Source organism: Triticum aestivum, chromosome 7A (genome assembly GCF_018294505.1).
Source record: "Triticum aestivum cultivar Chinese Spring chromosome 7A, IWGSC CS RefSeq v2.1, whole genome shotgun sequence".
NCBI lineage: Eukaryota > Viridiplantae > Streptophyta > Magnoliopsida > Poales > Poaceae > Triticum > Triticum aestivum.
In genome coordinates, this window is record NC_057812.1 from 616,855,495 (window position 1) to 616,871,470 (window position 15,976).

The 15,976-nt window shown below is 43.9% G+C and overlaps 2 protein-coding genes across 3 annotated transcripts; both read left to right on the forward strand.

Moving 5' to 3' along the window:
- The first annotated feature begins 8,894 nt into the window (after window positions 1-8,894).
- LOC123148676 (zinc finger CCHC domain-containing protein 10) lies at window positions 8,895-11,652 on the forward strand. Its single transcript, XM_044568174.1, has 2 exons — window positions 8,895-9,169; window positions 10,429-11,652. The coding sequence occupies exon 2, from the start codon at window positions 10,481-10,483 to the stop codon at window positions 11,282-11,284; it is 804 nt and encodes a 267-aa protein (XP_044424109.1). The 5' UTR covers window positions 8,895-9,169; window positions 10,429-10,480; the 3' UTR covers window positions 11,285-11,652.
- Window positions 11,653-11,856: 204 nt separating this feature from the next.
- Window positions 11,857-15,510, forward strand: LOC123148675 (probable inactive purple acid phosphatase 28). 2 transcript variants are annotated; one of them, XM_044568173.1, is made up of 5 exons: window positions 11,857-12,085; window positions 12,164-12,314; window positions 13,643-13,849; window positions 14,258-14,442; window positions 14,796-15,510. In XM_044568173.1, the coding sequence occupies exons 1-5, from the start codon at window positions 11,921-11,923 to the stop codon at window positions 15,240-15,242; spliced, it is 1,155 nt and encodes a 384-aa protein (XP_044424108.1). In that variant the 5' UTR covers window positions 11,857-11,920; the 3' UTR covers window positions 15,243-15,510. The 2 variants fall into 2 exon arrangements, with proteins under 2 accessions (XP_044424108.1, XP_044424106.1); XM_044568171.1 differs by lacking the exon at window positions 14,258-14,442 and having other exon boundaries at window positions 13,643-14,034.
- Window positions 15,511-15,976: the final 466 nt, after the last annotated feature.

Here is a 15,976-nt window from a genome sequence, read left to right on the forward strand (position 1 = left end):
TCGGAAATCTCCCCTGCAAAACACGGTTGTCGTCAGAAACACCGGAATACGTGAGAGTGGAATCTCTCTCAAGGGAATGAGACTCCGGTTTCTGTCACCTGGGAGGCCGGGTTAACCCTGGGTAATCAGCCATGATGGCTACCAAGGTATTGTCCTTGCTTAGCTGATGGAACACCCTGTCGATAAGCTCCACCGATATGTCCGGATCCTCTTCGGAGTCCGGATCGAGGGACCGTTCTGGGTCCTCAGGCTGTGGAGGGCGGCTGTTTATATCCTTTACTACCTGTCGCAGTTCCTGCATTGAAGTCGTTAGACTACATATCTGACCATGGGAGTACAAAACAAATGGGCAAGCGCAGTTGTTCACTTACCCAACTTGGAGGATCGTACATAGTGAATCCGGCCTGCGGGTTGACGCGGAGGAATTCCTCCTTTTCTCCCTTGTACAAAGAGGATAAGATCTTTACTAGGGCGGCAGCTAAAGCCGGCCCCTTACGACCGTAACGGGTGGCGTCATCCTCCCCGTTAAAATCCCACATGGGGTGGCCTCTATATTGAAGTGGCTGCACCCCCCCGCATAATGCATGCGGCCATGACTCCAATCATGGTTAGTCCGGAATGAGCCAACAGTCTTATCCGGCCCATCAGGTAAAGGACATCTGCCGCTTTCTCTCTGAGAGCTCCGCGGACGCCAGCTCAAGCGTTTCTTCAATGGAGCACTGTTGAACTCAGGGAGACCGACCCGGATAGGGTCCAGTAGCGGGGCGTCATCTATATAAAACCATGCCGAAGGCCAGTCCTCGGACGCCTTCTTCGGGGTTCTGGATAGGTATCCGGTCCCGGCGATGCGCCATACTTCGGCTCGCCCACTTGGTATATAGACCCCTCTTTAGAATGGGGCACCAGGTAGAATAACCTCTTCCACAGCGCGAAATGAGCCTCAACGCCCAAAAATAGCTCGCAAAGGGCGACGAAACCCGCAATATGCAATACGGAGGCGGGCGTGAGGTTGTGCAACTGGAGGCCGTAGAACTCCAGAAGCCCGCGGAGAAATGGGTGAATTGGAAATCCCAGTCCCCTTATTATATAGGGGACGAGGCACACCCGCTCTCCTTTAGAAGGATTGGGGGTGCTCTCCGCTTGTTTTCCGCCATTATAGGTGGCGAGACCGGCTCGGACCGGGACCATGTATGCCTGAGGGAGAAATCCCTTGGCCTGAAGTGACGCTAACTTGCTATGCGGGATGGTGCAACTCTCCCAGTCCCCGGGTTTGGGACCAGAGGGGCGAGGGGAGGAGCTGCGACGGCTGGTCATGTTGGAATAGACCTTTGCTGGAAGCGCTCTGATGATAACTCGCGGAAAGGAGAAGATGTGGTTTGGACCTAAATCCCCATCGCGTTAAATAGGCGGCTCGTTTATACGGCTAGGGGTGTGGATGTAAAAACAACCCGGCTTTTCGCATTCATTTGAACACATGGAAGACGACCATTATTGGGCGTGGAAGCCAAGGAGCACTACATTACAAAAATCAGACATTATTCTTACAGGTACACAAGATTTGGAGAGGAACCCACCTTGCAATGCCGAACAATCTGCGCGCCGGACTCATCATCATTGAAGCCTGGTTCGGGGGCTACTGAGGGAGTCCTAGATTAGGGGGTGTTCGGGTAGCCGGACTATACCTTCAGCCGGACTCCTGGACTATGGAGATACAAGATTGAAGACTTCGTCTCGTGTCCGGATGGGACTTTCCTTGGCGTGGAAGGTAAGCTTGGTGATGCGGATATTCAAGATCTCCTACCATTGTAACCGACTCTATGTAACCCTAACCCTATCCGGTGTCTATATTAACCGGAGGGTTGTAGCCCGTAGGCAATGAACTCCATACACAACAATCATACCATAGGCTAGCTTCTAGGGTTTAGCCTCCTTGATCTCGTGGTAGATCTACTCTTGTACTACCCATATCATCAATATTAATCAAGCAGGAGGAGGGTATTACCTCCATCTAGAGGGCCCAAACCTGGGTAAAAAACACCTTGTCCCTTGTCTCCTGTTACCATCCGGCCTTGACGCACAGTTCGGGACCCCCTACCCGAGATCCGCCGGTTTTGACACCGACAGTTACTATACGTGCATGCTACAGGACTTGCAAACTTCAACACAAGTATTTCTCAAATTCACAACTACTCAACTAGCACAACTTTAATATCACCATCCTCAGATCTCAAAATAATTATCAAGCATCCATCTTCTCATAGTATCCAATGTACTTTTTATGATAGTTTTTATTATACCCATTTTGGATGCCTATCATATCAGGACCAATTTTATAACCAAAGAAAATTACCATGCTGAACTAAAGGACTCTCAAAATAATATAAGTGAAGCATGAGAGATCAATAATTTCTATAAAATAAAACCACCACCGTGGCTCTAAAAGATATAAGTGAAGCACTAGAGCAAAATTATCTAGCTCAATAGATATAAGTGAAGAACATAGAGTATTCTAATAAATTCCAATTCATGTGTGTCTCTCCCAAAAGGTGTGTACAGCAAGGATGATTGTGGTAAACTAAAAGTAAAGACTCAAATCATACAAGACGCTCCAAGCAAAACACATATCATGTGGTGAATAAAAATATAGCCTCAAGTAAAATTACCGATAGAAGAAGACGAAAGAGGGGATGCCTTCCGGGGCATCCCCAAGCTTAGGCTTTTGATTGTCCTTGAATTTTACCTTGGGTTGCCTTGGGCATCCCCAAGCTTAGGCTCTTGCCACTCCTTATTCCATAATCCATCAAATCTTTACCCAAAACTTGAAAACTTCACAACACAAAACTTAAACAGAAAATCTCATGAGCTTCGTTAGTATAAGAAAACAAACCACCACTTAAGGTACAGTAATGAACTCATTCTTTATTTATTATGGTGTTAAACCTACTATATTCCAACTTCTCTATGGTTCATAACCTCCGATACTAGCCATAGATTCATCAAAATAAGTAAACAACACGCGAAAAACAGAATCTGTCAAAAACAGAACAGTCTGTAGTAATCTGTAGGTTTAGAATACTTCTGTAAACCCAAAAATTCTAAAATAAATTTCTGGACGTGAGGAATTTATCTATTAATAATCTTCAAAAAGAATCAACTTAATCTCGCTCTCCAGTAAAAATGGCAGCAAATCTCGTGAGTGCTAAAGTTTCTGTTTTTTTACAGCAGGATCGCAAAGACTTTCCCCAAGTCTTCCCAAAGGTTCTACTTGGCACAAACACTAATTAAAGGCATAAAACCACATCTAAAAAGAGTCTAGATGAATTATTTATTATTAAACATAACCAAAAAGGAAGAAACAAAAATAAAATTGGGTTGCCTCCCAACAAGCGATATCGTTTAATGCCCCTAGCTAGGCATAAAAGCAAGCATAGATCTATGTATTATCATCTTTGGTATGCAATCCATAAGTGGCTCTCATAATAGATTCATAAGGTAATGTAATTTTCCTTCTAGGAAAGTGTTCCATGCCTTTCCTTAACGGAAATTGGAATCTAATATTTCCTTCTTTCATATCAATAATTGCACCAATCGTTCTAAGGAAAGGTCTACCAAGAATAATGGGACATGTAGGATTGCAATCAATATCAAGAACAATGAAATCTACGGGCACATAATTCCTATTTGCAATAATAAGAACATCATTAATTCTTCTCATAGGTTTCTTAATAGTGGAATCCACGAGGTGCAAATTTAAAGAACAATCATCAAATTCACGGAAACCTAACACATCACACAAAGTTTGTGGAATCGTGGAAACGCTAGCACCCAAGTCACATAAAGCATACCATTCATGATCTTTAATTTTAATTTTAATAGTAGGTTCCCACTCATCATAAAGTTTTCTAGGGATAGAGACTTCCAATTCAAGCTTTTCTTCATAAGATTGCATTAAAGCATCAACGATATGTTTAGTAAAAGATTTATTTTGATTATAAGAATGCGGAGAATTTAGCACGGATTGCAACAAGGAAATACAATCTATTAAAGATCAATTATCATAATTAAATTCCTTGAAATCCAAAATAGTGGGTTCATGGCTATGTAAAGTTTTGACCTCTCCAATCCCACTTTTACCAATTTTAGCATTAAGATCTAAAAACTTTGAATCATTGGGACGCCTTTTAACTAAAGTTGACTCATATCCAGTCCCATCATTATCAAGATTCATATTGCAAAACAAAGATTTAATAGGGGACACATCAATCACTTTTAGATCTTCATCCTTATTATCATGAAAACTAGAAGAACACGCTTTCACAAAGCAATCTTTTTTAGCACGCATCTGCTACCTCTTGAGCACTGCGTTGGTTTTCCCTTGAATAGGAAAGGGTGATGCAGCAAAGTAGCGTAAGTATTTCCCTCGGTTTTTGATAACCAATGTATCAATCTAGTAAGAGACTACACACAAGTCCCTCGTACCTACACAAACAAATAAGAACCTCGCAACCAACGTGATAAAGGGGTTGTCAATCCCTTCACGGACACTTACGAGAGTGAGATCTGATGGAGATAATAATAATAAGATAGATTAGAAACTTATATGATAAAAGATAGATTGAAAGTAAAGATTGCAAAATAAAATAGATTAGAAACTTATATGATAAAAGATAGACCCGGGGGCCATAGGTTTCACTAGTGGCTTCTCTCAAGATAGCATAAGTATTACGGTGGGTGAACGAATTACTGTCGAGCAATTCATAGAATAGTGAATAACTATGATAATATCTAGGCATGATCATGTATATAGGCATCACGTCCGTGATAAGTAGACCGAAACGATTCTGCATCTACTACTATTACTCCACACATCAACCGCTATCCAGCATGCATCTAGAGTATTAAGTTCATAAGAACATAGTAACGCATTAGGCAAGATGACATGATGTAGAGGGATAAACTCAAGCAATATGATATAAATCCCATCTTTTTATCCTCGATGGCAACAATACAATATGTGCCTTGCTGCCCCTACTGTCACTGGGAAAGGACACCGCAAGATTGAACCCAAAACTAAGCACTTCTCCCATTGCAAGAAAGATCAATCTAGTAGGCCAAACCAAACTGATAATTTGAAGAGACTTGCAAAGATAACCAATCATACATATAAGAATTCAGAGAAGAACCAAATATTGTTCATAGATAAACTTGATCATAAACCCAGAATTCATCGGATCTCGACAAACACACCGCAAAAAGAGTTACATCAAATAGATATTCAAGAAGATCGAGGAGAACTTTGTATTGAGATCCAAAGAGAGAGAAGAAGCCATGTAGCTAATAACTATGGACCCGAAGGTCTGAGGTAAACTACTCACACATCATCGGAGAGGCTATGGTGTTGATGTAGAAGCCCTCCGTGATCGATTCCCCCTCCGGCAGAGCTCCGGAAAAGGCCCCAAGATGGGATCTCTTGGGTACAGAAGGTTGCGGCGGTGGAAATAGGGTTTCGTGGTGCTCCTGGTTGTTTTCGGGGTATATGGGTATATATAGGAGGAAGAAGTAGGTCGGTGGAGATACGAGGGGCCCACGAGGGTGGGGGGCGTGCCCAGGGGGGCAGGCGCGCCTCCCTGCCTCGTGGCCTCCTTGTTGATTTCTTGACGTCCACTCCAAGTCCCCTGGATCACGTTTGTTCCAAAAATAACTCTCCCGAAGGTTTCATTCTGTTTGATATTCCTTTTCCGCGAAACACTGAAATAGGCAAAAAAACAACAATTTGCACTGGGCCTTGGGTTAGTAGGTTAGTCCCAAATAGAAAAGTGTATAAATAAGCCCATTAACATCCAAAACAGATAATATAATAGCATGGAACAATAAAAAATTATAGATACGTTGGAGACGTATCACATAACTTATACATGTTCCTATGACTATGAGATTATGCAACTCCCGAATACTGGAGGAACACTTAGTGTGCTATCAAACGTCACAACATAACTTGGTGATTATAAAGATGCTCTACAGGTGTCTTCGATGGTGTTTGTTGAGTTGGCATAGATCGAGATTACGATTTGTCACTCCGATTGTCGGAAGAGGTATCTCTGGGCCCTCTCGGTAATGCACATCACTATAAGACTTGCAAGCAATGTAACTAATGAGTTAGTTGCGGGATGATGCATTACAGAATGAGTAAAGAGACTTGCCGGTAACGAGATTGAACTAGGTATGATGATACCGATGATCGAATCTTGGGCAAGTAATATACCGATGACAAAGGGAACAACGCATATTGTTATGCGGTTTGACCGATAAAGATCTTCGTAGAATATGTACGAACCAATATGAGCATCCAGGTTCCGCTATTGGTTATTGACCGGAGACGAATCTCGGTCATGTCTACATAGTTCTCGAACCCGTAGGATCCGCACGCTTAACGTTCGATGACGATATGTATTATGAGTTATGTGATTTGATGTACCGAAGGTTGTTCGGAGTCCCGGATGTGATCACAGACATGACGAGGAGTCTCGAAATGGTCGAGACATAAAGATTGATATATTGGAAGGTTATGTTTAGACACCGGAAAGGTTTCAGATAAGTTCGGGCATTTTCCGGAGTACCGGGGGGTTACCGGAACCCCTAGGGGTTTAATGGGCCTTCATGGGCTTTAGTGGAAGAGAGGAGGAGGAGGCCAAGAGGAGGGGTGCGCCCCCCAAGCCCAATCCGAATTGGGGAGGGGGCCGGCCTCCCTTTCCTTCTTCCCCCTCTTCCCTTTCCTTCCCCTCCTAGTTGGACTAGGAAAGGGGGGAACCTACTCCTAGTAGGAGTAGGATTCCCCCCTTGGGGCGCACCCTATGAGGATGGCCGGCCCCCTCCTCCACTCCTTTATATACGGGGGAGGGGGCACCCCATAGACACACAAGTTGATTTCTTAGCCGTGTGTGGTGCCCCCCTCCACAGATTTCCACCTCGGTCATATCGTCGTAGTGCTTAGGCGAAGCCCTGCGTTGATCACTTCATCATCACCGCAACACGCTGTCATGCTGACGAAACTCTCCCTCGGCCTCAGCTGGATCTAGAGTTCGAGGGACATCATCGAGCTGAACGTGTGCAGATCGCGGAGGTGTCGTGCGTTCGGTACTTGATCGGTTGGATCACGAAGAGGTTCGACTACATCAACCGCGTTATTCAACGCTTCCGCTTTCGGTCTACGAGGGTATGTAGATACACTCTCCCCTCTCGTTGCTATGCATCCCTAGATAGATCTTGTGTGATCATAGGAATTTTTTGAAATACTGCGTTCCCCAACACTTTTGTGCATCTTTTTATTATGTACCCACGGGTGGAAAAGTGAAGGGGGAGTATACGCACGCTGTAGACGCCGCCTCCCAAAAAGCTAGGGTTCCCCGCCTCCTGCCGGCGCCATCGCCGGTCCGCCTCGTCTCCGATGGCCTTAAGGCCATGGGGGCAGAGTGGATCCCGGTCCTTGCTGGTGGGAGGACTCCATTTTTAGATCTTTCTTCGAGTTTTGTTAGTGTTTGTGTTTTGCTTAGGAAGGAGAGACGTTGCGGCTCTCTGAAGATAGAATAAAGGTCTCCGCGCCTAGTCCCCATTCTAGTGGTGCGTCTAGCATTATCGGTGGGCGTGTGGAGGCGTGTCTCTGGTGGATCTATCTTTGGTGGATTTGCTCGGATCTGGTCGTCGTTCGTCTATGTTCATGTGTTTTCAGGTTGGATCCTTCCGATCTACGCCAGTCTTTATCGGCGACGATTGCTGTTCTGGTGCGTTGGCCCTATGGGGCCTTAGCATGATGACTTCTTAACCGTCTACTACAACATGTTGTGCTTGGCTCCGGCGAGGGAGGGCCGATGGCAGCGGCGCGCCTTCCGCTCGCTTCAGTGCTTGTAGTCGTCGCTAGGTGGTTTACGAATCTGGATAGAATGTTTATTATTTCTAGTGTTGTTATATTAACATGATTGAATATGAATAGATCGAAAGTTTTTCCTGAAAAAAGCATTGCAAAGTTCTTTGAAAATAAGATTATAAACTCTGGAAACTAATTCAGAAATGTTAAAAATCTGACTTCACATTCTAGACGCTAGAAATTAAATACAGATTTGCCATGCGAAGAGATAAAATTGCCATGCATGTGTATAAAATTTGTCATGTTCTTACAATGAAAATTACCATATAGCATAAAAAATCAATAAAAAAATTGTCATGGTAGAGGCGTGCAACGATTAATTGTCATGGGTTTAATCATGATCCGACTTATTTGAGCGCGTAAGAATTTTAGCCCTACAAATCTGATGTCATATTTATATTGAAGTCCAAATAATTTAGTTTACAGTAGAGTAAGAGAAGATATCGGAGTGCGGCTATTCGGCTCCCGAATTCATATGTTCCTGTGGCAAACAGTAAATCTAGAAAAAATATTAGATAAATTAAAAAAAATCCTTTTTTTTGGCATGGAAGATGCTTATGAGCGTGAGGTCCACTGCAAATTTAAGCTTATTTGAATATATGAGTAGCTCTCGATGAAAAAGGCAAATTTGGGATCCGTGAAACAGCTTAATATTCATCTACTGTTCTGATCCATTTTTTTTTCGGAGACCTACTCATATCTTCAAATGATCTGAAATTTAGAGCGGAACTCACGCATCAAATCATTTTTCACACAATTTTTTTCAATTTTTTAAATTTATGTAGTGTTATTTTTGAATTTTTTTTAATCGGATGCAGATGAGCCCGGATTCAGAATGGATATTCGAAGATATCGCCACATTTGTTTGTTTTTCTTTTCGATTTCAAATACACCCCGCAAAAATAAAAAATAAAAATACACACACCCTAGATCCACCGTCAGATCGCGGTAGACTTTTCTCTCCTTCACCGTCTCCGTATCTTTCTTTCTTCCCTCCCCCGTCCGCCGACTCCTAAAAATCCCCAACCCGACCCGAGCCGCGGCTCCAAAACAAAATCGCCCCTCCTTCCATCGTCGTGCCCTAGCGCTGCCGCGGCCTCGCCGCCGACGCCTCCCCCACCCCCCGGACGAGCCCCTCGCCTCTGCCGCGCGTCGCCGCCGCCGTAGACGTTCCCGTCCTACCTCGCCGCGCAGTCGCGACCCTGCCCCCGCTCTGCTCCGTCCGCGACTCCGCCGTTGGTCTTCGAGGTATGGTTGGTTCTCCGGTATCCGGTGCTTAGTTGGATTAAAGCCCGCTGACCTCCGCCAATTTCGCTTGGGCTGGTGTGCGCCGTACAGATCCGCCCCTGGTTATAGTTTACATGTACCCAAATAGATGTCTGTTGTTTGGTTGTGTCCTTATGTTTGTGTAGAGTCGTGACGCAGATGGGCTGTTCTGTTCGAGGTTATGTGCATGGAAGGGCCTTTGAAGCAGAAGTGTTGCTTTTGGTATATATAACTACGAATGAGCTTGTTGGCTAATGGGTAGTTTTGAGTTGCCACTGTATTTCTTTAGTTTGACATGACATTTTAAGGTTCTGGTATCGTGTAATTTGCACTTCCTAGTAGAGTATCTATTTACTTACTTAGTTGTAAGAAGAAAAATCTCTGTTATTATTGCTCAGTTCATATGCGTCAAAGTTTATTTGTGTTTTGTGATATGCATACATATTGGTGTCTGATGGTGTTGATTTGTTTAATGTTTAAGCAGTACTTGTTGCTATTCTATAACAGAGTCTCTATTTAGATTTTGTTAGCGCCATGAGTGTGGTTTTCTTGCCCTCCCAAGTGACGAAGTTCCTTAGGTTAACGTTGCAGTAAACGAAATGGTCTGAATGTGTTTGTTTCATGACTGCCTGTGTGAATTTTAGCTAGCCAGACAAATGTTTATGTCTACTTTAGCTGAAAGATGATGACCTCGTCACGCTAGTAGTAACCAATATAGTTTGTTTCCTTCCAGGATATTGAGATCACTGGTCCTGTATAACCGTTTCTTCTTGGATGTAGCTCTGAATGTGTTAGCTAGAAGGTTCCGATGTCATGTAATTTGCACCCTAGTAGAATATATATTTATTTACTTTGTTGCAAGAAAATAAATCTGAACTATGATTGTTCAGTTCATATATGTGAGAGGTTTATTTGTGATATGCATACCCTATTGGTGTTTGATTTGTTGACTTGGTTAATTTTAATCAGTACTGGTTGCAGTTCTATAACAGAGTCTTTTTGTAGATCTTGTTAGCGCTGTGTGTGTGCATTTTCTTGTCCTACCAAGTGACGAAATTCCTTAGGTTATGCAGTAAATGAATTTGTTTGGGACTAAAGGCTTTGTTGTTGTTCTTGTATGCAGTAAATGAATAGCGTGAAAGGCCTGAATTTGTGTCTCTGCATGATTGCCTGTGTGAATTTGAGATAAGTCATGGCCTCATCACTTCACTACTAACCGATAGAGTTTGTTTTCCTTGCAGAATTTTCAGATTTGCTGGTCTTGTATAACCTTTTCTTCGTGGGTGTATCAAGATGTCTGGAAATGATTCTCAGGCTGCAGCCGACAGAATAAAGGCACAGGCCTTATCAAATGCAAAGGGATTGAGCAGGGCTCAAGCTGAACGTGCAGCGGAAGCTGCCGCTCGCAATGTCAATGCCTATGGGCAGAAGGAAGAGGGACCAAGTCGCTGGCAGGAGAGGAAGGAAGCCAAGAGGCAGATGTATCTGATGAGTACAGAGAAGGCTGTGAGGCTGGGTGTGAGGCCAAATGCTGCACCAGCTTCTGCAACTGCTGGGGGCCAATGTCAGAAGTGCTTCCAGCCTGGGCACTGGACATACGAGTGCAAGAATGAACGGGTCTACATATCGCGGCCCTCAAGGACGGATCAGCTTAAGGACCCCAGGTTGAAGAAGGCGTGGCTGCCGGCGCCCTCTCAGTTTGTGAACCCTGATCTGGAGAAGGAGATGGAGGAGGAAAGGAAGATGATGCGAGAAAAGCTGAAGAAGGAAAAGTCTGAGAAAAGGAAGGCAAGGAGCAAGTCAAAGAGCAAGAGGAAACATCGCGCGTCGGTGTCTGACTCAGACTCAGACTCTGAATCATCGGGGAGCGGCTCCGAGTACTCTTCCGAGAGCGGCAGCTCAAGCTACAGCTCCTCAGACTCGGAGGACAAGAAGAAGCGCCGACGCAAGACGACGCAGAAGAAGAGAAGGCACCGTAGGGATAGCACGTCGTCCTCCTCCTCTGGATCTGAATCTGAGTCCGAGTCTGATTCCGATTCTGACGGCAAAGGCAGCCGGAAGAAGAGCAAGAAGCACGGCGACAAGCGCCGATCCTGAAGAACTGGAGAAGGCGCCAGATACGGCCAAATTCTGCCCACATATCATGTCCTTTTCACTGCAGCCCTGGCTTCGTGTGCCGAGCGCCCTTTCAAGAGATGTATCGCGAATGTATGAGTTGATTTCCTGAACGCTAGATGATTTCCTGTTATTGTTCTCCCTGTGCTAAGGAGTACCCTCTTTTATCCTAAAGATTACTAAGAACTTGGAAGTGCTTGAAGCTATGGATTGTTTCCTATCCCGTGATGCCTGTGAGCATCAGAAAATCCTGCAACTGTATTCTCCCATCATCTGTAAGCTTGTTGTGCTTGACTGCTGTGCAATAATCGTTTGATATTATTTTTGTGAAGATGATCATTTCGACCTTAGTTGCTCCCTCCTCGCTGAATTATAGCGCATTTTTCTTAAAAAAGGTCAAACTTTGTAAACCTTATCACAAAATTTATTGACAATTTATCAACAGTTACAATACAAAATCAGTGCCATTAGATTCGTCATAATGAACCTGTATTTTCATATATTCGGTATTGTAAATGTTCATTACAGCTCTTGCCTAACCGCTTGACCGTTTGACCGACCGACGAGTCTTCGGCGAGTCGTGCGGGGCTGTGTCCGGCACTGACAGTGGGATGCCCGATGAGCTGGTCCGGTCTCCTCTCGCTCCTCGTCCCCTGCCTCCTCTCCTTCGTCCTCCTCCGCTTCTCCGCCCTGCTGGACCCCGGCGCCGCCGTGCCCCGCGTCAAGAGGTCCCCTCCCCTGCCCCTTCGCTTCCGCCATGACGGCGCCTTCAAGATCCTCCAGGTCCGTACCTTCGCTCGCTCGCCCGATTTCCCCTCGCTGCCCGCTGACCCCTGCTTGCTTGCTCGCTGGCGTTGTCAGGTGGCGGACATGCACTTCGGCAACGGCGCCGCCACGCGCTGCCGGGACGTGGCGCCGGAGGTCGGCGGCGCGCGCTGCTCCGACCGCAACACCACGCGCTTCCTGCGCCGGCTCATCGAAGCGGAGAGGCCCGACCTCATAGCCTTCACCGGTGCGTGCTTTGGTTTGCTCCCCTCGCTTCCCCTGTTACTCACAGGCAGCTGCTGCTAGGTGGTTACCTAGCTACAGTGATCGCGACTCCACCCCACGCTGTCTGCCCTGGCCGTTGAGACTCTTGCAGATTCGCCATTTGAAGCATTGCAACGGAATTAGATCCAGTCGATTAGGTAGCTAGTTTACCTGTAACATTTCTACCAGCGATATACAACGACAAATTAGTGCCCTATGTAGTACCAGCTTGATGGATCTTGTAAGTTGACTTCATGAATACTTCCTGTTTGCGTTCAGATTTCGGAGGTGGCGGCTGGAATTTTCCACTATGTATTACACTCTTATCGCCTATTTACTTGTAGCTCATCGATGCTCGGATGTTATGGATTGTCTCTCGTGACCTGCTGATGGCATTTGTATAACCCCGTGGGGATTTACTTTGCAAGCAATGTGGACCCATCGTTACTGATGCTTAGGGGTTTAACACTCTGGATGGAGCTAATGTCAGAGTACTAAGCTTACATCCTGCTTCTACAACTACATCTGGGCGGGTTAGCTCTTGTACACAAGGGATTCACGCATCGGTCCTCTTGGTTCTGATGATGGCATTTATGCATGATTTCATCAGTAGGGTGATTGGTGCAAAGAGACCAAACTCACCAAACTGTAAGAAGTTGTTTTTAGAATTTGGACCAGATCAACATTCAACATGAACATGGGCAACGTTCCCCTCTTAGCATTAATAGAGTACGAATTATCCTGCGTGAACAAAAGCCAGCAGTTATTTCTCTGTCATGTTGAGTTAGGAGAGTTTGGACTACTGAACAGTCTTTGATCTCTTGGTGTAGCTGCTAAAATACATCCATTTCCGCGACAAGTAATTCGGGACGGAGGGAGTAGTTATTAACCGCAACCACTGCTTTTCTCTTCCATCAGCGCCTCTCTGAAAAGTTCTATTATACTCCCTTCGTCCCCAAATAGATGGCGTATACATTCAGTTAAAAAGTCAACTATTTCTAAGTTTGACCAAATAAATAGAAGAAATTATCAACAACTACATATGAATAAATACATTATGGGTATGAATATATATGTAATGTTGGATATATTGATATTGATTTCGTATCGTTTATCTTCATATTTTTGTATTTATGCCCGGTCAAACATAGAAAGCATTGATTTTTTTGACTCAGTTTATATGCCATCTATTTAGGGACGGAGGGAGTACCACTTTGAGTTACTACATTATTTACTTGTTTCCAGTTCTCTTAATCATAGAAAAGGCTGAACAACTTAAAATTTAATCCTTCTGCTTTAATTTTGAATCAGGGGATAACATATTTGGGGGCAGTGCAACTGATGCAGCGGAATCACTACTCAGAGCAATTAGCCCTGCTATTGAGTACAAGGTACCATGGGCTGCCATATTAGGAAATCACGACCAGGAATCCACAATGACGCGAGAGGAACTGATGATGTTCTTGTCTTTGATGGATTACTCAGTATCTCAAGTAAACCCTCCTGGTTTTCTGGTACATGGGTTTGGCAATTATCATGTTGGCATACATGGGCCATTTGGATCGGGGTTGGTCAATACTAGTCTGCTTAACCTTTACTTCCTCGATAGTGGGGATCGTGAAGTAGTAGATGGAATTAAAACTTATGGATGGATAAAAGAATCTCAGCTTGCTTGGCTCAGTACTACTTCAAAAAAACTCCAGGTACTAGCTTGATCACAGCACCTAACATCTCAGTGTGGAATGTGTCACCATTGCGGATGGAGATCCTAACAACTAGTATAAATATGTCATGTCTGTTGGTCTATTACCCCTTGCCTTTTTCTGCTATATGTTGAAGAACATATTTGTAATCAATCCGCTGGATTATTGTTCTGTTCATATTTTACCAGTCTTTGAGCTAATCTCCCATGTCACATTCTGGTACATGGGTTTGGCAATTATCATGTTGGCATACATGGGCCATTTGGATCGGGGTTGGTCAATACTAGTCTGCTTAACCTTTACTTCCTCGATAGTGGGGATCGTGAAGTAGTAGATGGAATTAAAACTTATGGATGGATAAAAGAATCTCAGCTTGCTTGGCTCAGTGCTACTTCAAAAAAACTCCAGGTACTAGCTTGATCACAGCACCTAACATCTCAGTGTGGAATGTGTCACCATTGCGGATGGAGATCCTAACAACTAGTATAAATATGTCATGTCTGTTGGTCTATTACCCCTTGCCTTTTTCTGCTATATGTTGAAGAACATATTTGTAATCAATCCGCTGGATTATTGTTCTGTTCATATTTTACCAGTCTTTGAGCTAATCTCCCATGTCACATTCACATTACGGGATTTGCACCATACTCATTAGCAACTTCTGTTGTTTATCAGCATTGTTTGAAATAAAAAAAGGCTACTCCTCTTTGTAATATATATTTTTTGACAACTGGTACTTGACAATATCCTTTATTTGACAGCAAAATTTGCCTGCCCCTGCATTAGCATTCTTCCACATCCCAAATCCAGAAGTCCGAGGGCTGTGGTACACAGATTTTAAGGGTGAGTATCAGGAAGCAGTGGCTTGCTCATTAGTTAACTCTGGTGTCCTTGACACCCTCGTCTCCATGGGAGATGTGAAAGGTGTCTTTCTTGGTCATGATCATCTTAATGATTTCTGTGGCAACCTTAACGGCATATGGTTCTGTTATGGCGGTGGCTTTGGTTACCATGCCTATGGAAGGCCTCATTGGCCGAGGAGAGCTCGGGTAATTTATACTCAGCTCAAGAAAGGGCAGAGATCATGGACGGAAGTCGAGTCGATACAGACTTGGAAGTTGCTTGATGATGAAAACCTTTCCAAGATCGACGAGCAGGTTCTCTGGAGAGACAGTGACGATGACTCTTACCAGAGTGTACACTTGTAAACTCCGGACACTAAAAGATCTCTTTGTATGTTGTAAACATGTTTGATCAATTACAATACATCAAATTGGTAGGTTTGATCAAATTAGTCATGATTGGCCACAGACCAAATTAGTCATCACCTGTATATGATACTGATGTATCTTGTTCATATGCAAATCCCTTGCTTGGGTTGTTGAAACCAGTTGTAAACATGATGTGAAGAGGTAATTTGTCCCCTTGATGTGGCAGTTAGCCTGAATAATTTTCTTGTGTATGGATTGACTGTAATCTGTGCTTCATTATACTCATATACTCCCTCCGTTCCTAAATATAAGTATTTTAAGACATTTCAAATAGACTATAACATACGGATGCATGTAGACATATTTTAGAGTGTAGATTCACTCATTTTGCTCGGCATGTAGTCACTTGTTGGAATCTCTAGAAAGACTTATATTTGGGAACGGATGGAGTAAAAGATAGTATGAATTAGACAACATATGCCTGATTTTAATAACAAAAAAGAACACCTGTGTAGTATAAAGAAAGAAAGCTGGGCATCTTATATATAACTCAGTTGGCCCTTCTTTCTATCAAGAAGGAAAGAAAGAACCCAAGGTATTCATAAAGCAAAAAAGGGAGTATGAACTATCCATAAAGTTTTCTGATGTACCAAGGTATTGTCAACCGTCTGATCTTCAACTTCTGGTTCAGATATAGGCCTTCAATCATTTTTGCACCACAACCTTGAGTT

What these genes read in the sequence shown, in the direction of transcription:
- LOC123148676 (XM_044568174.1), top strand. Translation starts at nt 10,481, where the DNA reads ATGTCTGGAAATGATTCTCAGGCTGCAGCCGACAGAATAAAGGCACAG.
- LOC123148675 (XM_044568171.1), top strand. Translation starts at nt 11,921, where the DNA reads ATGAGCTGGTCCGGTCTCCTCTCGCTCCTCGTCCCCTGCCTCCTCTCC. An exon ending in CGACCTCATAGCCTTCACCG is followed by an intron (nt 12,315 to 13,642) that starts GTGCGTGCTTTG and finishes ATTTTGAATCAG; the next exon opens with GGGATAACATATTTGGGGGC. An exon ending in CTACTTCAAAAAAACTCCAG is followed by an intron (nt 14,035 to 14,795) that starts GTACTAGCTTGA and finishes TTTATTTGACAG; the next exon opens with CAAAATTTGCCTGCCCCTGC.